This window comes from Oryctolagus cuniculus, chromosome 9 (assembly GCF_964237555.1).
Source record: "Oryctolagus cuniculus chromosome 9, mOryCun1.1, whole genome shotgun sequence".
NCBI classification, from domain to species: domain Eukaryota; kingdom Metazoa; phylum Chordata; class Mammalia; order Lagomorpha; family Leporidae; genus Oryctolagus; species Oryctolagus cuniculus.
Genome location: NC_091440.1, coordinates 2,734,585 through 2,757,553, shown reverse-complemented (window position 1 = coordinate 2,757,553; position 22,969 = coordinate 2,734,585). Strand labels below are relative to the sequence as shown.

Genomic DNA, 22,969 nt, shown 5'->3' with positions numbered 1-22,969 from the left:
TGCTCAAGCTCAGGGCTGGGGCTGCCAACGCCTCGCAGGCTGGCAGGTCCGCTCCATTCTGGGCCTCTGGATGGTGGGGTAACGGGCAGTGTGCTACTAACCAGAGCACAACGACCTTCAGTCGGGATGAACAGGGAGTGAAGCATGCGGACGGGTGTCAGGAACTGCCCCCAGGTGTGTGGGAACAGGGGACAGGAAGCCGGCAGAGGGCCTGAGCATCCAGGCTGTTTCCTGTGTGTGCGAGTGAACAGGCTCCTGGAGGTGGCCTTGTGCCCCTGCCACCACCTGTCCCCAGACAAGAAGACAGAAATAAGACCTGGGGCGGGGATTCTGTCTTCTCCAGGCTGCCTTGGGGCCTGGGGGCTCAGGTGGCTGTGGAGGGGGCGTCCTCCCCAGCAGGTGGGTGACACAGAGTCACAGGGCTAAGGAGCTGTGCCTACCCCCCACCCCCACCCGTGCTGTCTATGAAGAAACGAAGGCCATGTTGGTCACGTGGAGGGCTGGCGCTGTGGGGCAGCAGGCAGTTCAAATCCTGGCTGCTCTGCTTCCAATCCAGCTCCCTGCTCACGCACCTGGGAACGGCCCAGGCACTGGGGCCCTGCCGCCCACCTGGGAGATCCGGATGGAGCTCTGGGCTTCCGGTCCTAGGTGCTGCCGCCACTTGGGGAGGGTCTGTCTGTTTCTCTCTTTCCCTCCCTCCCTACACCCCTCCTTCCCGGTTTCTCTTATTCTGTCACCCTGCCTTTCAAATAAATAAATGAATCATTTTTCTTAAAAAAAAGACAACAATAACGAAACGCCCGAGCGCCTCCCTGAAGCTGAGACACAAAGCTCCCCCGGCCCTGTTCTGGGGACATCACCAACACACGCCAAACGTCCACGTGACCAAGAAGGCAAACGGAAAGCACAGACAAGAGCAACCATGTTCTACCTGACGTCCAAGGAAAGCTAAAAGAGAAAACCGGAGAAGTGGTTAGGCTTCCTTCCAACGCATGGAGCAGCTGGGTCTCCAACAGCACCGTGACCCGGCACCCGAGAGCCACAGGAGCCGCAGCGCAGGTGCTGAGCGGTACTGCCCATCCCCCCCTAAACTTCATTTATAGTCACAATCAATAATAGCTAGAACAGTATCCGAGAAAGCAGTTCAATATAATCCAAAACCTGACTCCTGCACAGCAGGCCTCCCCCAGCCCTTTGGGTCCAGGGCCCCGGGGCCCCCCAGGCCCTGCCTGTGCCGTAGCCCAGGGGAGCCGCTGCACTGCCCAGGGCCCCCGTGGCTCCTCCTGGGGTGGCGACGCTGCTTCCCTCAGAGGGAATCCAGAAAGCCGGGCTCTTTCCTGACTGCTAAGGAAAACGTCTCACCTGCGGCTCCTCGCACTCCTTGCTACGTGACCGCGTGGGGGGAAAGGACGGCGCCCAGAACCTCGCCCTGCTCAGATAAACGCGCTCACCGCCGCTCTCTGAGCTCATTCCGAACGCAGCCAAGCCCAGGAGGCAGGCGGCCAGCTCGGGACAGCCCAGACTGCTCGTCTTCACAATTCAACTTCCCATCCCGCCCCAAGGATCCGAAAACACGCTCCAGACGTGCGGTGGACAAGCGCTGACCGTGGGAAGCCGCTCAGGGAAACACACGCGCTCGCAGTGGAGCCACCCCCCACCCAAGGCGGCAAATTGGAAAAAATTGGAACACTGTGTAAATTCAAGCATAAATAAACCCATCCAGTGTTTATGTCCAAAGCACAGATAAACACTCAGCACACCGACAGACACCCAGTGTGTGTGCCTGCGGTCAGGAGAGCAGCTCCCATCCGTTCAGGTGGCCACGCCCAGAAAAACAGACACTACGTGTTGCCAAGGGTGTGCAGCCATCAGAAGCCCCGTGCCTGGAGGAGGTGGCAAGGTGCAGCCACTGGCATATAGCACGGTGGCGCCTGGAGAAACCGGAAACCGGGGCCGAGGTTGTGGTGTAGTGGATGGAGCCGCCCCTGCGACACCGGCATCCCATACGGGCACCGGTTCCCGTCCTGGCTGCGCCACGTCTGATCCGGTTCCCTGTTAAATGCTTGGGAAAAAGCAGCAGAACATGGCCCAAGTGCTTGCGCCCCTGCCCCCCACGGGGGAGACCCTGGAGAAGTTCTTGGCTCCTGGCTTTGGCCAGGCCCAGCCCTGGCCATTTGGGGAGTGAACCAGCAGATGAAAGACCTTTCTCTCTCTCTCTCTCTCTCTCTCTCTCTCTCTGTAGCTCTTTCAAATAAATAAATAAAAATCTTTAAAAAATGAAAAATCACACTACAATAGGAGTCAGCAATTCTACTGGGTATGGCCCCAAAAGAACTGAAGGCAGGGACTTGTCCACCCTTATTCACAACAGCATTGCTCATAGCAGCTGGAAGATGGATGGAAGGAGTTCAAGTGTTCACACAACATGGCATATACACACATGTGCACACTAGCACACATACATGTGCACACAGGCTCACACACATGTGCACACACATATCACACACATACACACGGTGTAACGTCATCTAGCCTTAAAGAAGGAAGGCCATTCCGACACATGCCACAGTGCGGATGACCCATGAGGACGTCACCCTGTGTGGAGTAAGCTGGCCACAGAACCACAAACGCCATCTGCACGAGGTCCCCCGAGCAGTCAGGTCCAGAGACAGGGGCTGGAGTGCTGATGTCCAGGGACACGGGGAGGACCTAACGCTGGTGTCTCAGGGGCTCACAGACTCAGTTTTGCAGAACAAAAAGAGCTGTGGACACAGGATGTGGGGAGGGTTGCACCAAAACCCAGATCCTGCAATGAATCCACCAAACGGCAACGGGCAGAGTGCTCTGGGGCAGACACGAAAGCACCCAAAGGAGCATTTGTCCAGAGCACGGACCTGTAGCTTCAGTGCCACGTTCGTTCCTGCAAACGCTCCACTCACCTGCTGATGAAGGGCCTGATGTTGTCCCCGACGATGGGCGCCATGGACATGGGCATGGGCTCGGGGGTGGACAGCCAGTAGGAGTAGTCGTTGCGGGAGGCGAAGTTGCACACGTTGTTGATGTTGCAGAACAGGAAGGGCATGGTGCTGAACTTGCGCAAGCAGCTCCCGGCCGTGCCTGCACGCGGGCAGAGCGCCCAGTGAGGGCCGAGGGAGGGGCCCCCCAGAAGTCACAGGGCTCCAGCTGCCTGGTCACCAAACCCTCGGCTCCACACAACCATGTGCGTGGAGGCAAAGGGGCAGGCGTCGGGCACAGACACTGCTGGGACGCCTGCCCCCACATCGGACTGCCCGGCTCAAGTCCCAGCTCCCCTGCTCTCCCACTCTCCCACTCTGGGACTGCCCGGCTCAAGTCCCGGCTCCCCCGCTCTCCCACTCTCCCGCTCTGGGACTGCCCGGCTCAAGTCCCAGCTCCCCTGCTCTCCCACTCTCCCGCTCTGGGACTGCCCGGCTCAAGTCCCGGCTCCCCCGCTCCCCCACTCTCCCGCTCTGGGACTGCCCGGCTCAAGTCCCGGCTCCCCCGCTCTCCCACTCTCCCGCTCTGGGACTGCCCGGCTCAAGTCCCGGCTCCCCCGCTCTCCCACTCTCCCGCTCTGGGACTGCCCGGCTCTGGGCCAGTCTCTGCTACTGCACCCTGGGAGGCAGCAGGGGCGGCTCCAATACCTGGCTCCCTGCCACCCACGCGGGAGACTCGGATTGAGTCTGGGGCTCCTGGCTTAGGCCTGGCCCAGCCACGGCTGTTTCGGGCATTGGGTTAATCAGCAGATGGAAGCGCTCCCTCTCTCTCTCTCTCTCTCTCTCTCTGTATGCCTTTTAAATAAACTGAAGATAATTTTAAATGGAAATTAAAATTTCTTGATTATCAGAAAGAAGGAATTACACCAAACAGGCCAGTATCATCGTCAACGAGAGTTCCACTCAACTGAAAGTGATCAGGCAGCGGGAAACTACAATGACGTGTTTGATGAAAGGGAGCAAAGCCAGCTGAGCAGAGAAGCCCCTCCCTCGCGCTGACTTCTGGGAGGAATAACGTAACGTGCAGGAGGGTGCCCAGAGCCGTCACGGCAATGAGGGCACACGGGCAGCTTCCTGCTGACCTAAGCTACCACCGGGCCGAGGTCTGTAGAGGCAGAACAGCACGGCCATTTCTACCACAGCTACAGGTCGGCTGTCCTGTTTCATGAAGTAAAGACACGGGGCCGGCGCTGTGGCACAGTGGGTAAAGTCTTTGCTCGCAATGCTGGCATCCCACATGGGCGCCGGTTCACGTCCCAGCTGCTCCACTTCCAGTCCGGCTCCCTGCTAATGGATGGCCTGGGACAAGCAGCAGAAGACAGCCCAAGTGTTTGGGCCCCCGGCACCATGTGGGAGACCCAGAAGAAGCTCCTGGCTCCTGGCTCTGTCCTGTTCCAGCCCTGGCTGTTGCAGCCATCTAGGGAGTGAACCAGCGGACGGAAGACCTCCATCTTTCTCCCTCTCTCTTCGTAACTGTGACTTTCAAATAAATAAATAAATCTTCAGACAAAAAAAGGAACATTGAGGCAAACCATTATGTGTGCATCCTCGGAGTCCTGTCCTACTTGACGATTTGCAGATGAGTTCTGAATCTTATTCATTTAAACATTTCCCACGGTTCAGCTCGCGAGCTGGATTCCTTTGTGAGGACGGAGGGCGAGCAGACAGGCCCTCACCACTGCTGCTGCACAGGCCGTCACGGCTGTACCCCGGGCCCCCCACGGACGCACACGCGAGGGACACACGCTCTGCAGTCGGCTTACCCAAGTCCTGGCCGTGGGCCCGCTCGTTGCCTTGCACGTAAAGCAGGGAGTACCCGTGATAGAGAATTTTGGTTCCAGGAGGGCACTGCGGGTCGTGGATCGTTTGACTGTGCCTGGTCACCAGGAAGCCGTGGTCCACAGATGGGGTGCCTGGGGGCCCCATGGATCCTGGCAGCCCATCAGGGCCTGGAGGACCAGGGAGCCCTCTAGGACCTGTGACGGGAAGACAACGCCATTTCCCAGTTACAGCAGGTTCCCGGCCAAGCCTTCCAACCGCTGTCTCTCGGGCAGGTTTAGTCTCTCGTACTTCTACAAAGCCCATCATGTCCTCGCGTGGCCAAAAAAATGCACCGCTCGCTAAATACGACCCCAGCCGCGCGGTTCACAGCCTGTCAGCTTTTCACCCACAAACCTCCTCGAGCTGTCTCCCTAAGCAGTGCGCGAGGCAGAGCCGGTACACAAAACACTGAATGAACGAACGAAACATGAAAACACAAACAGGAACCCATGAAAATAAGCTCACGGCGCGAGCAAGCGCATGTCCCTCACGTGGAGTTTGGGCCCTGCGGACCAGACCACAGGTGTGGCTGGCGCCGGCGTGGCCATGCCACGTGCAAAGCTGCCACAGCCCCACTGGGCTGAGTGCTTTGTACAGGTCCGGAATGACTGTGGGCTTTAGCATCACAGTCACCACGGGATGTTCACAGCCTTCCCGCTTCTGAGGGAGGAGGGTTGGGCCCCGCTCCGGCTGGACACTGGGCACCGGCCAATGCCGGCCACCCCGACTTCCAGTCCTGCCTTCCCTCATCCATCGCTGAACCGGCACACCTGTGGTGGCAGCTGGACCGGCCAGCTCTCCCAGCCGGTGGAAGACGTGCGCCTTGGTCAGCAGCATCTCTCCACCCAGGAAACACAGCCTCGCCCTCTCCCGGCTGGGCCCACTTCTTCCACTCTGGACGGCTCTCCCGCACCCTTTTCTACCTCTCTCTGCGGGTTTCCCCACACCAGGACCCTGCTTCTGAGCCCAAGACACAGGCAGAGGGTGGTGAGGCTGAGCAGCCCAGGAACCTACCAGGAGGCCCAAATGGTCCCGTCTCTCCTTTCTGGCCAGGGGCACCATCGAAGCCAGGAATACCGGGCGGTCCAGGTAAGCCCACCGATCCCGTCACGCCTGAAGCAAAGGAGGAAGAATTCAGGATCCCGGCCCGGGTGTCGGCACGCTCCCTTTCTTCCTCTCGTGAAAGTCTTCCTCAGCGGCCCGGGAGGGAGCGTGGCGGCCACGGATTGCAGGCCAGCCGCCCGGTCAGACAGCGGTCACAGGGGTGTACGCGGATCCTCCCGAGCGCTCCCAGGCAAGGGTGCGGGAGAGGGAGCCGTGTGACGTCTCCCCTGCCTCGTCCTGCTGCCTCACTCCTTAGGTGACGCACGCACTGCATGGGTCACGTGGTTTCCGTGCTAAGGATAAGATTTGTGCGGAGGGAGCTTCCGACTTCAGTCTGTAGGCTGCTTTCAGCGCTAAGCCTTCCCTCTCGCCTTGTTTGCCACCACGCCCGCCGACAGCTCCTGATCCAGGCAGTGCTGAGCTCCAAGGAGCGGAAGGAGCCCAGGCTTGGGCGTGGGGCAGGGCTGCTCGTCCACAGCTCGTCCACAGCCGTGGCTCCCTCTTCTGCACGCTCATCTGCTCGCTGGGGGAGAGGAGGTGCAGGTGCACTCGCCCTGGAATTCCCGACTGAACCAGGGACATGGAATCGCGGGTCCTCTAGCTTTTCCTGTGTTGTACCCTCACTTCACAAACGTCACGTGGCTCGGATACACACTAAGGGGACCCAGGAAAGTCACACTCAGACGGGTTCGTACAACCACCCGGAAGTTCTGACTGCCAACTCAGCCAGGAGGAAGTCCCGCCCACCTCCCCCAGGCCCCTGCCCCGCCTGGGGACCTTACCTTGCTGTCCTTTAGGGCCTGGTGGTCCCTGAAGCCCTTTCAGACCTGGGGGACCCTCAGGGCCTGGGAGTCCTGGCTCGCCCTTGATGATATCGTAAGGACCTGGGGGGCCAGGGGGCCCTGGGAGACCTGCGGGAATCAGATGCCGGGGTCAATCTCAAGGTCAGCATGCTGGGACACAAAAGCACAGGACCCTCACAAAGCACGCATTTCCCCTGCACAGCTGCTTTCTCCATCCCAAACCCTGACCTCCTGGGGCTGGGGAGACACTGACGCCATTTGGGTGAACAGCCCGCTCGGCCCAGCCCAGCCCAGCCCCAGCACCCGGTGAGCAACACTGGCTCTCCTGGGGCCGGGAGAAGCAGCGTCCGGACGCCTCCGCCTGGGACAGCTCCAGCAGCCGCACCCTGCGGTCCCCGGGACGCGCTTCCTGCTCAGCGCAGTCGCTGTGCTAACGCCCTCAAGGTGAGAGGCCCTGACCACCCCTCACAGCAGGTCTCGGGTCACCACAGCAGTGACAGCCTCAGCGTCCCCTCTGCCAGCCACGGCGCTGCCCCAGCGTGCTCTCTCCTTCCCCACTCACCCCTGCTTCCCTCTCTTCCCACCCATTCTTTAGTGCATTGGGCTGCTCATGCTCTCTCCTAAAAAGCAGTTTTGAAAGCTAAGCAGGGCCCTGGAAGTAGGGTGTGCCCAGCAGAGCCCAGAGGGACCACAGGAGAGTGTGGTGGCTTCTCCCAACATCACTCCCTGCTGTCTGGAGCCCCCTGGCAGTGAAGGCCCCAAGGCCCTGGCCTGGGAGAACGGGCACCGTGCAGCAGGGGTGCTAGGCTGACCCTGCCGTACCTGGAGTGCTGGTTTCCGTCCGACGTCAGAGCCTGGGAGAGGCTGTGCAGCTGAGGTCTGACAGCAGGCCTGTCACCCACCCCCTGCCTCTGGGCTCTCCTGGGTCACGGATCCACACACGTGACTTCCAGGACAAGACGCTGGGGAAAATGCCACCCTCAAGAATCCTGACTGCTACAAAGACTTTTTAATCAACTGATCCCTAATGCTTTCTGACTACGTGTGCAAGGCTACGTGTGCGTGCTCGCTGGTCCTGTGTTTCCCCACCCACAGTCTCACACGTGCAAGGCTACGTGTATGTGCTCGCTGGTCCTGTGTCCCCACCCATAGTCTCACGTGTGCAAGGCTACATGTGCGTGCTCGCTGGCCCTGTGTCCCCACCCATAGTCTCACATGTGCAAGGCTATGTGTGTGTGCTCGCTGGTCCTGTGTGTCCCCACCCATAGTTTCACGCGTGCAAGGCTATGTGTGCATGCTCACTGGCCCAGTGTCCCCACCCATCAGGAAGGACTCAGGGGATGACGGGGTCTCCTACCTTTAGGTCCGGGGATGCCTTGATCACCCTGATCCCCTTTAATTCCCTGGAGGCCAGGAAGACCTTTCTGACCTGGACAGAAAGAGAACATTGTCGTGGCACCAGACTTCCAACCACACACAAACATGTGTGCACACACACGTGCAACACCACACAGATGTGCATCTGCATGCACACACGTGTACTCACACATGGATGTGTGCATATACCTAAACACAACCTGCACACACATGCATGCACACACGTGTACTCACACACAACCTGCACATACATGCGTGCACACACACCCCAAGCACAACCTGCACACGCATACACACTCGCATACCTCTACACACACACAGACACAACCGCAGAACACATTTCCAATCCCCACCACCACCTCAGGAAGACGCTACACCGGTCAGCTGTGTAGAATTTTCTCCACGTGTGCAGCACACTGTGGAATGGTCACAGCTCTCAGGGGGGCACGCGACACTGGTCTTGGACACAGCCTGACCCACGTGTGTCCCCCAGAGTCCACAAAGCTGGAATCTTGCTGTGTTCATGTTTCCGATAGAAATCTCAGGGCATGGAAGCTGGTAGGCACCCAATAAATGCTTGTTTAATGGGTTCATAAAGTAACGAATGGCCCAAGTCAGGACCTCTTATTGAGATGCAAACAACTGAGTCATGGATGAGCCCCTGATTCCTACTGAGAAACCAGAGGTCTTCACAGGGCGCTGGCAGGACGGGCAGCTGGGCTGCCACGCGGCAATGGTCTCGCATGAGGAGCAGAGCGCTGCGCTCTCGGCACGGCCGTGCCGGTGGTCAGGACGCCCTCCGACAGCATCAGCGAGAGCTGCGTCTTACCTTGAAACCCGGGAACTCCGGGGGGTCCCATGTCGCCCTTGGAGCCCGTGATCCCTGGAGAGCCGCCAATGCCCTGCACGGACAGAGAAATTCAGCGCTTAGGACACCGAGCACAGGCTGCTCACGCGCCCTGGCGACGGGAAATCCGGGACGGCCGCTGGGTGCCAGGTGTGGCAGACTTGGGAAAAGACGCGCCTGGTGGTTTCCTAAATGAAGCAGCAGCAGCTCCGTGCGCACCTGAGTCAGCAACCCGGAAACGGGAGCCATCTTGCTTATTCCCGTGTCCCCTCGGCGTGTCCACCCCCATGGTGCTTCCCTCGGCCAAAGTCTTCCACGCTGCGACCTTCCCCACTCAACACGATGCCAAGAACAAAGTCGCAACTCCATCCACACTCGTTACAGAACAGCACTCGTCTATCCACACCCACCACCTCCTGTGAAGACTTCCCCTGACACTCAAGCAGAGAGATTTTTCCTTAGAATGAGCTTCACAGGTATCTGAACACGGACTTCAAACACAGACAGCGGATTGATTCGATTCTTTTTTTTTTTTTTTTTTTGGACAGGTAGAGTTAGACAGTGAGAAAGGTCTTCCTTCCGTTGGTTCATACCCCAAATGGCCGCTACGGCTGGCGCTGCACTGATCCGAAGCCAGGAGCCAGGTGCTTCTCCTGGTCTTCCATGGGGTGCAGGGCCCAAGCACTTGGGCCATCCTCCACTGCACTCCCGGGCCACAGCAGAGAGCTGGCCTGGAAGAGGGGCAACCGGGACAGAATCCAGTGCCCCAACCAGGACTAGAACCCAGGGTGCCAGCGCCACAGGCGGAGGATTAGCCTAATGAGCCATAGCGCCGGCCAGCAGATTGATTCTAAGACACTAAAGAGGGATACTTTTCCTTTACAATATGTGCATTTTAATATCATTTAAATATTTAACTATTTAAATATCGTTGAAAATATCTGCCCATTTTCTTGCTATTTCAGTCTTGTTCCTTCCTCTGGGCACAGATAGTAACAGGTAAAAAGTTGCTGAAGGTGCCACAGTCACATAATATGAAAAGCATACATTCACACAGACAGACAGACAGACAGACAGACACTGACCGGCAGCAGAAGTGAGGGGTCCAGGAGCAGAAGCAGGAACATACAAGTGATTGACAAATCACCTACGCTCCCGTCACTGAGAAACCTCCGTTGGGCAGGAAGCAGTGAGGACGCACTCACGGGCACGCCCGGGGTCTCACAGGGAGGTGCACACAGCTCTGGGGACAGCGCATGAGCAGGTGTGGTCGCTGCCAACCACACAGCCTGCCCTAGGCTATGGGTGCACTGTCTTCGGGCACAGCAAGCCCAGCCTCCACAGCCCTGTCTGTGACAAAGTGCCCTGATGGCTCTAAGACGTGCGTCTGCTTCTGCTGCACTAGAGGGGACTTGGGAAAGAACTCCCTGGGCTCCTGCACCGCGGCAGGGTCCCACGGCAGCCCCTCCCGCTCCTGAGCTGCCCTGAGGCCCGGTTCCTCTCCACGTGGATCAGGGAGAGAGAGAGAGAGACAGAGACAAAGAGACAGAGACGGAAAGAGAGGGTCAGAGGAAGAGACGGAGACAGAGAGAGAAGAGCGAGAGAAAGAGCCAGGGCCTAGAACGCTCTCTGCTGAGGCATCTAAGTGACCCCATCAAGCTGCACAAACACATCCTGCAGCCATGGAGGTGGCTGAGACTCAAACCAGAGACCCCCGGCCACCTCTCTACCTACCACACACACTTCCATACACGCACAGACACACACACACACACACGACTGGTCACTTGGGGCACTGAGCTGTGCTCTTCTGAAGCCTAAGTCACCCCTGGGGACGTGAAATGGCCACCTGCAGCGCCCTGGCCACTCTGACTCTGAGGACGGCTGGGGTCTTGTACAGGGCTGCCCTTCACCAACCACACTGCCCCCCCCCACCGAGTGTGAAAACCACACTGCCCGCCCACTGAGTGAAAGCCACACTGCCCCCCCACCGAGTGTGAAAACCACACTGCCCGCCCTGAGTGTGAAAACCACACTGCCTGCCCCCCACAGAGTGTGAAAACCTCACTGCCTGCCCCCCACGGAGTGTGAAAACCTCACTGCCTACCCCCCACAGAGTGTGAAAACCTCACTGCCTGCCCCCCACAGAGTGTGAAAACCTCACTGCCTGCCCCCCACTGAGTGTGAAAACCACACTGCCCCCCCCACGGAGTGTGAAAACCACACTGCCCCCCCCACGGAGTGTGAAAACCTCACTGCCTGCCCCCCACAGAGTGTGAAAACCACACTGCCCCCCCCACGGAGTGTGAAAACCACACTGCCTGCCCCCCACTGAGTGTGAAAACCACACTGCCCCCCCCACGGAGTGTGAAAACCACACTGCCCCCCCCCACGGAGTGTGAAAACCTCACTGCCTGCCCCCCACAGAGTGTGAAAACCTCACTGCCTGCCCCCCACGGAGTGTGAAAACCTCACTGCCTGCCCCCCACGGAGTGTGAAAGCCTCACTGCCGCCCCCCACAGAGTGTGAAAACCACACTGCCCCCCCCACGGAGTGTGAAAACCTCACTGCCCCCCCCCACGGAGTGTGAAAACCTCACTGCCTGCCCCCCACGGAGTGTGAAAACCACACTGCCTGCCCCCCACAGAGTGTGAAAACCACACTGCCTGCCCCCCACGGAGTGTGAAAACCTCACTGCCTGCCCCCCACTGAGTGTGAAAACCTCACTGCCTGCCCCCCACAGTGTGTGAAAACCACACTGCCTGCCCCCCACGGAGTGTGAAAACCTCACTGCCCCCCCACTGAGTGAAAGCCACACTGCCCCCCCCACTGAGTGAAAGCCACACTGCCCCCCCCAGTGCCGAGTGTGAAAGCCTCACTGCCGCCCCTGCCCGCCCCCTGCCCGCCCCCTGCCCGCCTGGCCGCCCCCTGCCCGCCCCTCGGCCCGCCCCCTGGCTGCCCCCTGGCCGCCCCCTGCCCTGAGCTTGGGCACCCAGCTGTCTTTTCTAGCAGCTTCACGTTTCTCCGCTGGTGGCTCCTGTCAAACCAGGCGGCTACACACGCCCCAGGAGTCTCCTACACGGATGCTAGTGCAGACGCTGGCTCCGGGCCGTCTGGGTGTTGCCCAGGGTGTTGTCACATGTGTCACATGTGTGTTGTACACAGACTCATGACCAGAAAAGGCTCCTCTTAATAAAACCCCATGGAAAACCCACAACTCACCGGCATGCCCTGGAAGCCTGGATCTCCCTTGGGCCCTGGGGCCCCGGGGGCACCTGGCCAGCCTGGATTCCCCTTGTCTCCCTTCAGTCCATCCAGCCCAGGGAGTCCTGGCGGCCCCATGGGTCCCGGAAGCCCTAAGAGAGAGGGGAGGATCACGCGTTGGAGGGTGGAGGGAGACGGCGCGTCCCAGCACCGCTGGGCTGGGTGCTGTCTGTCGCTCCTGCCACCTGCCCGTCCCTGTGTGCAACGCCGCGTGGAGCAGCAGGAGACGAGGGACCAGGCAGATCCGGGAAGGAGGGCAGGGCTGTGGGGTGACCGGGGCCCGAGGGCCGTGCACCGGCGCGGGGCCGGGAGGCTGAGGCACACTGTACAGAGGGCCCCTCTGTCCAGTCTCTTCAGCCATCTCTCCCAGAGGACCTAACTCATTCAACAGGAACGACACAAGAGACGCCTTGGCCCAGGGAGACCCGTCGGCACGTCCCGCTGTAACACGTGCCGTGCACTCGCACCACAGAGCTCCACCCACATCGAATCGCCTCTTCAACCGCATTTTCCACCTGCTTCTCCTTCAGACCCTGACCCAGCCTCGCGCTCACCTGGCAGGCCTGGCTGTCCCTGAGGTCCTCGGTCTCCTTTGGGCCCCTCCACGGGGCGGCCGGGAGCGCCAGGCAGCCCAGGCTGTCCTTGGGGCCCGGGAGGACCCGCGAATCCTGGCTCGCCTTTGGGTCCGGGGATTCCTGGGCTCCCAGCCAACCCTGGGAAACCCACGTCGCCTTTGGAACCTACAGAGAGAGAGCAGGGGGTGAGAGGCAGCCCAGCTGAGCACAGCAGCCGACACGCCACATCCCCTTCCCCAGGAGCCCCTCGGAGGGGGCTTCTCAAAGCAGGCACCCTGTTCTCTCCTTTTAAAATGACACGCTGGGCCCCTCCCCCGGCCGGGGTGGAAGAGAGCAGGTTAGCACGGTGAGACCCTGGTCACCCTCCTTCACACGTGTAAAGGAAGCGTTCCAGACGAGGCATCTGAACACGGGCTCGGGGAGCCCGCAGCCACGTTGCACAAATGAAGGCCTGGTGCCCGGGGCGGGGCTGCAGCCACGCAGCGCGGCAGTGCCCGGAGATCAAAGCAGTGAAGCAGGCACTCCCACGGCACAAGACCTGGGCCGACACTGCCGCGTGCACAGAGCCAGGAGGACACACACCGCGGGGTGCCACTCCACTTGTAGGGGACACACCGCGGGGTGCCACTCACTTGTAGGGGACACACCGCAGGGTGCCACTCACTTGTAGGGGACACACTGAGGGGTGCCACTCACTTGTAGGGGACACACCATGTGGTGCCACTCACTTGTAGGGGTGCACCACGGGTGCCACTCACTTGTAGGGGGTGCAAGCCCATGTGCAGTCCAGAGCACAGAGCCCCGGCTCCCCGGGAGCAAGGCTCACCTCCCACCCGACCTCCACCAAGCAGGACCAGCCTCATAAAGCCACAGCGTGGACATTCCCATGACCCCCAAGCTTGGCCAGGACAGGGGCTGCCGCCCCCGCCACGTCACAAAGTCAGAGGGAGAGAGAGAGAAGCTCTGATCCTGAGTGTGCCCACACCGGGTCGGTCTGTGACTTAGCACCGCCACACGTGTCCTGCAGGACACGCACTGAGCTGGCCGGGCACGGGGGCAGCAGGGGCCGGCTGCGAGGGAGCGTGTGGGGAGCACACCATACCTTTGTCTCCTTTGGCCCCTGGGAATCCTGGGAATCCTCTTCCTGGCAGACCTGCAAGACAGGGGAGGGCCCAGGCCTCAGTCTCCACCACACTCAGGTGCAGGAGCAGCACCCGTGCCCTCTGTACACGCTGCTCCGTCCATGGGACCACGGGAGTCAGCGCCCGTGCCCTCTGTCCACACTGCTCCACCCGTGGGACCACGGGAGTCAGCGCCCGTGCCCTCTGTCCACGCTGCTCCATCCATGGGACCACGGGAGTCAGCGCCCGTGCCCTCTGTACACACTGCTCCATCCGTGGGACCACGGGAGTCAGCGCCCGTGCCCTCTGTCCACACTGCTCCATCCGTGGGACCACGGGAGTCAGCGCCCGTGCCCTCTGTCCACACTGCTCCATCCGTGGGACCACGGGAGTCAGCGCCCGTGCCCTCTGTCCACACTGCTCCACCCGTGGGATCACGGGAGTCAGCGCCCGTGCCCTCTGTCCACACTGCTCCATCCATGGGACCACGGGAGTCAGCACCCGTGCCCTCTGTCCACGCTGCTCCATCCGTGGGACCACAGGAGTCAGCGCCCAGGCCCTCTGTGTGTCCATGACAGAACTGCATTCCCACAGTTTCTGTAGGACACCCGTGCCTGGCTGTCGGTCACATCGTATTCTGTCCCAAGAACTTTCTAGCTCAGGCCTGTGACAGCCTTCAGCTGACAGGGCCTGTGAGGCTCGGGGCTTCTTTCCCAGGGCCCTCTGGAGACAAACATGTAGGCTTTCTGGGGATGACACCCAACAAACCCCCTTTCTCGAAGCCGCAGCGTGTGGCAGCAGACACAGGGGAGACAGCACACATGAGCGAGGGGCTAGGGGGCGAGGAAAATGCAGGTGTGGAGCAGGGAGGTTTTCCTCGTGAGTTCCATTCACAAGTCAGTGGATGCCCGACACACCGAGGAGGGGACACAGGAGCAGGGAGCCCGAGAACAAGGCTGGCACGGACAGCTCCCGCCCCCTCCCTCGGGGGCCTGTCCCTCCCGTGTGTTTGTCACTGTCTTCGTCACTCATTGTACTACGGTGCGTGGGACTGCCCTGGCACGGCGGCCAGCTGGGCTCCGTCCAAGCTGCAGCCCTTGCATCGGCGACCAGAGCATATTCAGGGCCCGACAGGTGCTCCTAGAATCACTTCTGGAAGGCCGGGCAGAGGAGCAGGCACCAGGGAACCAGGCAGGGAGCCCTCCCGCCCGAGCACTGGTCCTGCAACAGCAGCGCTCTTGGGCCCGAAGCAGGCCAGTCCACGGCGGGAGCTCGTGGTGCCGGTGGGATAAGGGATAATCCTCCTTCCCTTCTACCCGACCCTGCTGCACCTGCCCACGGCGGGGGTGAAAGAGATGCCAGGACAGCACCCTCTGAACCTGGCCGGCCCCTGGGTGCGGACGGCACTCATTCTGGAAGGCGGGGGACGTACCTGGTTCACCCTTCTCCCCGGCAGACCCTGGGATTCCGTCCCTGCCGGGCTCCCCCTTCTGGCCTGCAGGGCCCGTGGGACCGGGCTGCCCAGGAAGGCCTGAAAGACAAAGGCGCACAGGTGACTTGTGGGACCCTCTGGGCTCCGGCTACAAAGGTGCGCGTCTGACATTGCTCAAGGGGCTACTCCGAGGCTACCCCTGGCCTCCCTGACCCTCTCGAGCTGCTGCCAATGGAGAGAAAACCCGAGACTCCCAGGCCACTGCAAACCACGCGGGCACTTGAGTCCTGAGTCCCAGGGGGGTGAGGCCCTGGAGGGACCCCATCAGCCCCCCACCCAGCGTGCTCATCTGAAGATGGAGGGGCAGGCCTGGCTCACCGTGGGGGGCAGCTCCCTGGGGTCTGCAGGTCTCCCACCCCCCACATGCCCGGCCTGTGCCCCAGGGAGGGGTCTCTACCTGCTTCTCCTTTGATGCCAGGAACACCGTCCAATCCGGGGAGGCCTTTGTCACCTTTCTCACCAGGCAAGCCAGGGCTCCCTGAAGGGAAGACAAACTGCAGGGTGACCAAGTCTGGCTTCTCCCCGTCTTCCCTGAGCCGCAGCCACGTTCAGGCAGGAGCTCCCATGCACCTACCTGGATAGCCGGCACTGCCTGGAGACCCCTTCGGGCCTGGGGACCCCGGCATTCCTGGAATCCCGGTGCTGCCTTTCTCCCCCTTTTCTCCGGGGCTTCCTGGGAATCCGGCCACCCCTGGGTCTCCCTGCGAGAGAACAGCGAGCACAGGGATTTCACAGTCGCCCCGGGCGTGCTCCCGACAGGCCTTCCGGGGAACGGCACGGTCGCCCCTCGCGCCCACAGGGAGCCTGGTTCCATGGCCCCAGCAGACGCTGAGACCACACCCAAGGCCTCACTGTGTGTCAGCACAGAACCTGCCCCCAGTGCTCCAGAGTATCTCTGTGGGGCTTCCATGGCCATCATGGCACAAATGCCACCTGCGCCACCGTTAGACTGGGTTGTCTGCAGGGGTGGGGAATGTCCAGCCCAAAGGCCGGACCAGGCCCAGGAAAGCATGTGGTCTGGCCCTGCCGAGGCAAGCACAGGACGGATTCAAACTCAATCAAACTGCAGCAGGCTAATTTTCCAGTCTGCGTGGCCTGTGAATGATGTCGGAGATACACAGCTGGACCTTGGCAGAAAAAACATTTCCCACACGGCAAGGAAAAAAGAAGTCTGCGTGTGGTCAGAGTTGTCTGAACCGCTCTGATCCCTGGCGGCTGAATCCGTGGCTGCGGAACCCAGAGAGAGAGCCGTCTGCACACCTCTGTCCTGAGAATCCACCCGATTCCTCACCACAGCGCCAGCCCCACCTCTGACAACAGGGCAAGAACTGGAGCACAGAGGGCCGTGTCTCCTCTCTCCTGCCAGCTTCCTCTGCCCCTCCCTCCCAGGGCCAGCATGCCACCTGCTTCTCCACCAGCTTCTAGAGCCTTCCTTGGGGCAGAGGCTGTGGACCGAGGAGGCGTTCACTGACTGCTGTTCCCTGAAAACATCCCCCAGGACGCTCTCCACCAAGACAGGGAGGGCGCGCATCTCCTCGCGGGCGGCTGTCACCTTGTCTCCAGGCCTTCCGGGAATCCCGATGCCAGGCAGACCTGCCTGCCCCTTCTCTCCTTTGGCTCCTTTCTCTCCAGGTAAGCCAGGGACGCCCTGGGGACCAGGGATGCCAGGCACGCCCTTCTCTCCCGGGGTTCCTGTAGACACAAACAATCGCAACTTGAACGTGCGGTTAGCCAGGCGACGCGGAGGTGAAGGATGCGCTTAGCCACCTGCAAGCGACCCAGCTGGTGTCAGCCGCCCCTGTCACAACAAAGATGGAATCCTGTGTTCTGCAGGCCCTGGCTGTGCGAAGACAGGAAACACAGCAGCCCGAGGACGGCTCTCGTCTCCGTTTTACGTTACCAGTCCTCGTCAGCCCCACAGCGGAGGAGTCAAGGCAGGACAGGAACAGCAAACAGGTGCCCAGTGTGTAATGCGTGTCGGGGTCACCTTAACTGGTAAACAGGTACAACCAGCAATCTCAGTGAGGACACCCCGGGGCCAGAGGCAGAGGTGCCCTATGGAAGCTCAGGGCAGACAGAGGGGCCACCTGTCTTGGTCTTGCCTTGGTCCTTTCTGGGGAGGTTCTCAGAAGGAGCCCCACTCAGACCAAGCGGGAGGGGCCTGGGAGTCGCCCCCTCCCCACTCCTCCTCCCTCTGGCTGCCCTCCCCGGGAACAAACAGGGTAGGCGACTGCAGCCCGGGGCACAGGGGTCTTCTGAGCAAAGCACCGGGGCCCCAGGCAAGCACTGAGGTGCCCACCAGGAGGGGCTGGCATGTGGGGGTCCCGTGGCAATGACGAGGAGCTGATCGTGTGTGGCCCATGTCATGTGTTCCCACGCTGTGAGCTTTTACAGTGATGGGCGGTGTCACCAAACACCACCCACCTCCAGGGGAGATGAGTCAGTAAAGACACGACCCGGCCAGCACGTCGGCAGAGTGGGTAAAGCCGCTGCCTGCAGCGCCGGCGTCCCAGGTGAGTGTGTTTGTGTCCCAGCTGCTCCACTTCCAATCCAGATCCCAGCTGATGGCCCAGGTGCTCAGGCCCCCGCCACCCCCATGGGAGACCCAGATGAAGCTCCTGGCTCCTGGCTTCAGCCTGGCCCAGCCCTGGCCACTGCGGCCATCTAGGGAGTGGACCAGCGGATGGAAGACCTCTTTCTCTCTCTAACTCTTTCAAATGAATAAACAGGTCTTCTTTTAAAAAGGACACAACCGCCCCGCCAGGACCTTGCTGACGCGGCAGGGACCCCTCCTGCAGACACCCCCAGGCACCACGTGAGCACGCAAGACCCCCTCCTAATCCCATTTACCTGGCAAGCCCATTCCACCAACCGATCCTTTAGGCCCAGGGAGGCCCGGGGCACCTGGGGTTCCGCTGATGCCGGGATCACCTTTCGGCCCTGGAACGAGACAGAGGCGGCTCACGCGGCTGCGGCCCCCACAGGGCTGGGCAGCAGGCTCCTGCACACGCGTTCCTCTGTACCTGGCTGTCCTGGGTGCCCCGCCTGCCCGTCCTTCCCGGGCACTCCTGGGGTTCCAGGGTCTCCGCGGGATCCCTTGTCACCAGTTGGTCCGATTTGCCCTGCATGTCACAGGAGAACTGCAGTGAGACCCGCCTGCCTCGCGGGCGCACCCCTGCAGAAACACAGGCTGCCCAGGCCATCGCCCACCTGCCGGGGCCCGCCTCCCCCCCACCTACCTTTCTCTCCTTGGTCCCCCTTCTGTCCTTTCATGCTGCCCATGTCCACTTTATCCATGGAGCCCGGTTTGCCCGGGAGCCCGACGTCTCCTTTGTCACCCTTGAAGCCAGGGTCTCCCCTGGGTCCTGAGGAGCCCGGGAAGCCGTGGTCCCCTGCAGAGGAAGGAGAAGGCCCAATGAGACGCAGCCAGCCAGGGAGCTTCAGAGGCCGGCAGGGGAGCCGACAGGGACCAGCAGCCCCTCCAAAAGGGACGCCCAGCGGCACATGGACACAGCCACCCCCGGAGAACGGACAAGCAAGCCATCTGCTAAAAACTGCTATCTGCTAATAACTCTGTTTGCAGCTGGGCTTATTCCTTTAGATAACGTGTATTTCCTCTTCTTCCCCAAAACATCTGTCACTCCTGTTCAAACGTCCCTCGATTCTGAACAAAATAATAAGAATTTCCTCTTCTACCAAATACATCTTTCTTAATGCCTCACATTTAAAGTCGACTCCTTTGTGTAAAGAAAAAAATACGTTGGACAGTTTCAAATATCAAGAGATGTAGAGCAGGGGTGGGTGTTGGTTCGAGCCCCAGCTGCTCCGATTCTGACCCAGCTTCCTGCTAACGCACACCGGCAGGCAGCAAGGGACAGCCCAGGTACTCGGGTCCCTGCCTCTCCCATGGGAGACCTGGACTGAGTTCCAGGCTCTGGCTTCTGCCCGGCCCACTCCGGGGTTTGGGCAGTGAACTGGCAGATGGAAGATCTCGGTCTCACTGTCTCTCTGCCTTTCACAGATGATCCAAATAAATAAATATTTTTTAAAAAGAAAGAAAAATTATGGCTTGTAAAGTTGCCCAGTTTACAAACGTGGCTCTGAGGGCTGAGGCCCTGTGTGCTGGCGTCGACTAAGGAGCCTACCATCTCCCACAGGCCGCGCCCAGAGGCAAAGCCCACTCCCCTCTGACCCGCACCGTGAACTAAGTCCCAGGGAAGGCAGGCACTCCGGCCCCCTGCCTGACCTCCACTCTGTCCACCTCTTAAGAGGACAAGCGATCCGGGACAAGTGAAGACTTCCCCCGGAGCGCTGACAAATGAGGACACAAGGTGAGCACCTACCTTTTTCACCCGGCAATCCTGGGGCGCCCGCTGGTCCCGGCGAGCCCGGTTGCCCAGGGGTCCCCATGACGCCCATTTCTCCCTTGGGACCTGCAGCCAAAAGCAAGAGAAGTGAGCAGAGCTGAGAGAGCATGAAGGCCGCCGCCGCCGCCGCCGCCGCCGCCGCCGCCGCCGCCGCCGCCTCCTCCTCCTCCTCCTCCTCCTCCTCCTCCTCCTCTTCCTCCCCCTCCCAGGCAGGAGGAAGCGCGGACGTCACTCACCTGGGAAGCCAGGGATTCCAGGCGTGCCCTGCTGGCCAGGAAGCCCGGGGAGCCCCGACTGTCCGGTTAAGCCGGGAAGTCCTTGGGCACCTTTGTCTCCTTTCGGGCCAGGCATGTCCAGTCCCGGGAAGCCGGGGAAACCCTTCTCTCCTTTCACGCCAGGAGGACCTGCGGTTGGGCGAGGCATACCGACTGTGAGTTCGACGGCGCCCGAGCTTCGGCAGCAGGCAGGCCAGCATGTGCACAGGGGGGCTCCAGCGGGCACCGCGCCAGACGCTGGCGTCTGGGGTCTTTCCGACCATCACTGCACCAACAGCGCCCTAGGGAAGAGCCCCGCTCCCTCTGCCACCAGCAGCCACAATCGCCCCTCGGCCTGGCCACGGTATTCAGGCCACCGGCCAGTGTGCCCCGACCCTGTGTCGCTGACCCTTTGCCCCGTCCGCCATCACCACCTGGTGTTCCCAGCGTAACTTCCAGTCATGACCCATCTGCTTACGTTAGCTACATAACGCTCTGAGATAAGGATTTAATTCTGAATGAAACTTACAGAGTTATTGAACATACAGTACAGGGAGGTCACTTTGGCACAGAAACTGATCTCAGCGGGAGGCCAACAAGAAACCCACGGTCTACACTGAAGCACACACCAAACCTACCCACAAACGAGGGTTTGCTTTCGCCCCTGTGATTGGTGGGACTCCCCTCCAGGGGGACAACCCCGTCATCCCCCACCCTGTCACGGGCACGTGTGAGGGGAGGAGAATTTCCAGGAGGAAATGACGTCACCTGATGAGCCTGGCGGTCCCTGCCCTCCAGGGGGGCCCATAGCTCCAGGGGGGCCTATTCCTGGGGCTCCCGGAGGTCCCACGGGGCCTTGTACTCCAGGAGGTCCGGGGTCGCCTGGAAGGGGAAAGGTGGGCCATGAAGCGCTCGGTGAATGAACAGCCCCGGTGCCCTGCACAGCCCGGGTGGTCCTGCCAGGGTTACCTCGGATGCCCTGAAGCCCAGGGGGGCCAATGGCTCCATGCTCTCCGGGAATGCCGGGTCCTCCGACGCTCCCCTTCTCCCCAGGCGTGCCAGGAATGCCGGGAAGGCCTGGAAGGCCCTTGAGTCCTGGCAGACCAATGCCAGGCTCCCCCTAGAAGTCCCCAGAGCACAGAGAAATAAATTGGTCACCGAAGCCAGCGCTCTTACCAAGCCGACAACGTTGGGCCGCGAAGGCACCTGTGAGACCACCTCGTGCTCAGCCCTTGTCAGCAGTCCGGAGCCTCCCCTGACCCAGCCAGGAGCACTTCCTTCCCACCCCCCCACAGCCTGCAGCTAGGCAACTGTTGCCATTTCATCCCACAGAGAGAATCCAGGCTCCACGCGGCTGATGGACTTCCCCCCAGGTCTCCTGACCTATGCCTGTGCCCAGGACCTGTGGCCTCGTGTCCCGGGTGAGGAGCTGGCCCTAAGGAACTGACAAAGCCCCAAGAGGACGCCAAACGCCTGGGGACCAGCGCTGTGGTGCAGCCGGCATCCCATCTGAGCGCTGGTTCAAGTCCTGGCTGCTCTGCTTCTGATCCAGCTCCCCACCGATGTGCCTGGGGAAGCTGTGGAGGACGGCCCAGTGCTTAGGCCCTGCCACCTACATGGTCTCCACGTGCAGACCCAGTGGAGTTCCACGCTCCTGGCTTTGGCCTGGCCCAGCCCCAGCTATTGTGACCACCTGGAGAATGAACCCGTGGATGGAAGACCTCTGCCCCTCTCTCTCTGTAACTGTGCCTTGCAAATAAATCTTTTAAAAAATGCACACTGCTTATGTAACTTGAATAAATGAAGATTTCCACAGCAAATTAAACATTCAAAACTGTTGCATGGACAAAGCAACTCTGACAAATACACATGATAAAAAATACTTTCTTGGGGCCAAGAGTGCATTGAGAACACCTCAACTTAGGCATGGAGACAGGTGCTGTGAGGGAGGAGGGTGGACTAACAGACAGGTGCTGTGAGGGAGGAGGTGGACTAATAGTCACGGGGCTTGACAGGCACCTGCCTGCAGTGACGATTTGCAGATAAGGAGTGGCTGGACACGAGTGCCCATGTGTATTTGTCAGAGCGTGGAACTCCACTGGATCTGCACGTGGAGACCATGTAGGAGCTGGATCAGAAGCAGAGCTGACGGACCTCGTGGATTTGGCCTGATCCAGCCCTGACCATTGCAGACTTTTGGAGAGTAAAACTGTGGATAGAAAATCTCTTCTGTCTCTCCCTCTTTCAAATAAATAAAGCTTTTGAAAAAAGGAAACAACGCATGCCGGTCCCATCCTGGGGGTTAATATCCACACTCATGTTCCCCTTCAATAATGACCCCAGGAATGCTGGGACCCACCTTTTGGCCTGGCACACCTGGGCTGCCAGGTGAGCCACTGAATCCCTGGCGACCTGGACTCCCAGGAGGTCCCATGTCTCCAGGTAAGCCGGCCGCACCTGTTGCAAAGAGTGAAGACGACAACTGGGTTATGAGGCTGCTCCCCACTTCCTGCACGTCTGTTTCTTATACTTTCCCAAATGCACCTGACTGAATGGAGACGGCCAATGACAGTGAGGCCCCTGGAGCTGGCTCTGAGGCCACCCTGGGCCCGGGCCCCTTCTAGCCCACCTGCCCCCTTCTCCTCTCACACCTCCTCGCCCTCCCCATTTCCTCTGTCCTACTCCTGTCTTCTGCCCCCAGACACAACAGACAGCGGCCAGGGCGTGTGCAGAGCAGGGAAGGCCTGGAGGATCCCTGGCTCAGGCAGCACCACCCCAGCCCTGCTGGCGTCATATCCAACACTCACAACACCTACAGGATCCAGAACACGTGGACCCGGAGGAATGCAGGCCACTGGCTCGCCAGCAAGGCTGCACCCACACCAGGGTCCCCCCGCAACACCCACTGACCACCTGGGCCTGGCTGCACG

At 60.5% G+C, this 22,969-nt stretch overlaps 1 protein-coding gene across 1 annotated transcript in view; it reads right to left on the bottom strand.

Moving 5' to 3' along the window:
- The window catches only part of COL4A1 (collagen type IV alpha 1 chain), a 128,688-nt gene that overhangs the window by 5,780 nt on the left and 99,939 nt on the right, over positions 1-22,969 (bottom strand). Inside the window, exons 29-49 of the mRNA XM_051849972.2 lie at positions 22,399-22,496; positions 21,009-21,159; positions 20,808-20,921; positions 20,022-20,189; positions 19,762-19,851; positions 18,658-18,810; positions 18,442-18,540; positions 18,269-18,358; positions 16,971-17,110; positions 15,993-16,119; positions 15,816-15,896; positions 15,359-15,457; positions 13,908-13,958; positions 12,785-12,970; positions 12,189-12,322; positions 8,949-9,021; positions 8,100-8,171; positions 6,722-6,850; positions 5,850-5,948; positions 4,778-4,990; positions 2,940-3,117 (exon numbers count right to left, since the gene is read on the bottom strand). Of these exons, the coding sequence (XP_051705932.1) occupies positions 2,940-3,117; positions 4,778-4,990; positions 5,850-5,948; positions 6,722-6,850; positions 8,100-8,171; positions 8,949-9,021; positions 12,189-12,322; positions 12,785-12,970; positions 13,908-13,958; positions 15,359-15,457; positions 15,816-15,896; positions 15,993-16,119; positions 16,971-17,110; positions 18,269-18,358; positions 18,442-18,540; positions 18,658-18,810; positions 19,762-19,851; positions 20,022-20,189; positions 20,808-20,921; positions 21,009-21,159; positions 22,399-22,496 (2,545 nt within the window). The remainder of the gene's footprint in view (positions 1-2,939; positions 3,118-4,777; positions 4,991-5,849; positions 5,949-6,721; positions 6,851-8,099; positions 8,172-8,948; positions 9,022-12,188; positions 12,323-12,784; positions 12,971-13,907; positions 13,959-15,358; positions 15,458-15,815; positions 15,897-15,992; positions 16,120-16,970; positions 17,111-18,268; positions 18,359-18,441; positions 18,541-18,657; positions 18,811-19,761; positions 19,852-20,021; positions 20,190-20,807; positions 20,922-21,008; positions 21,160-22,398; positions 22,497-22,969) is intronic.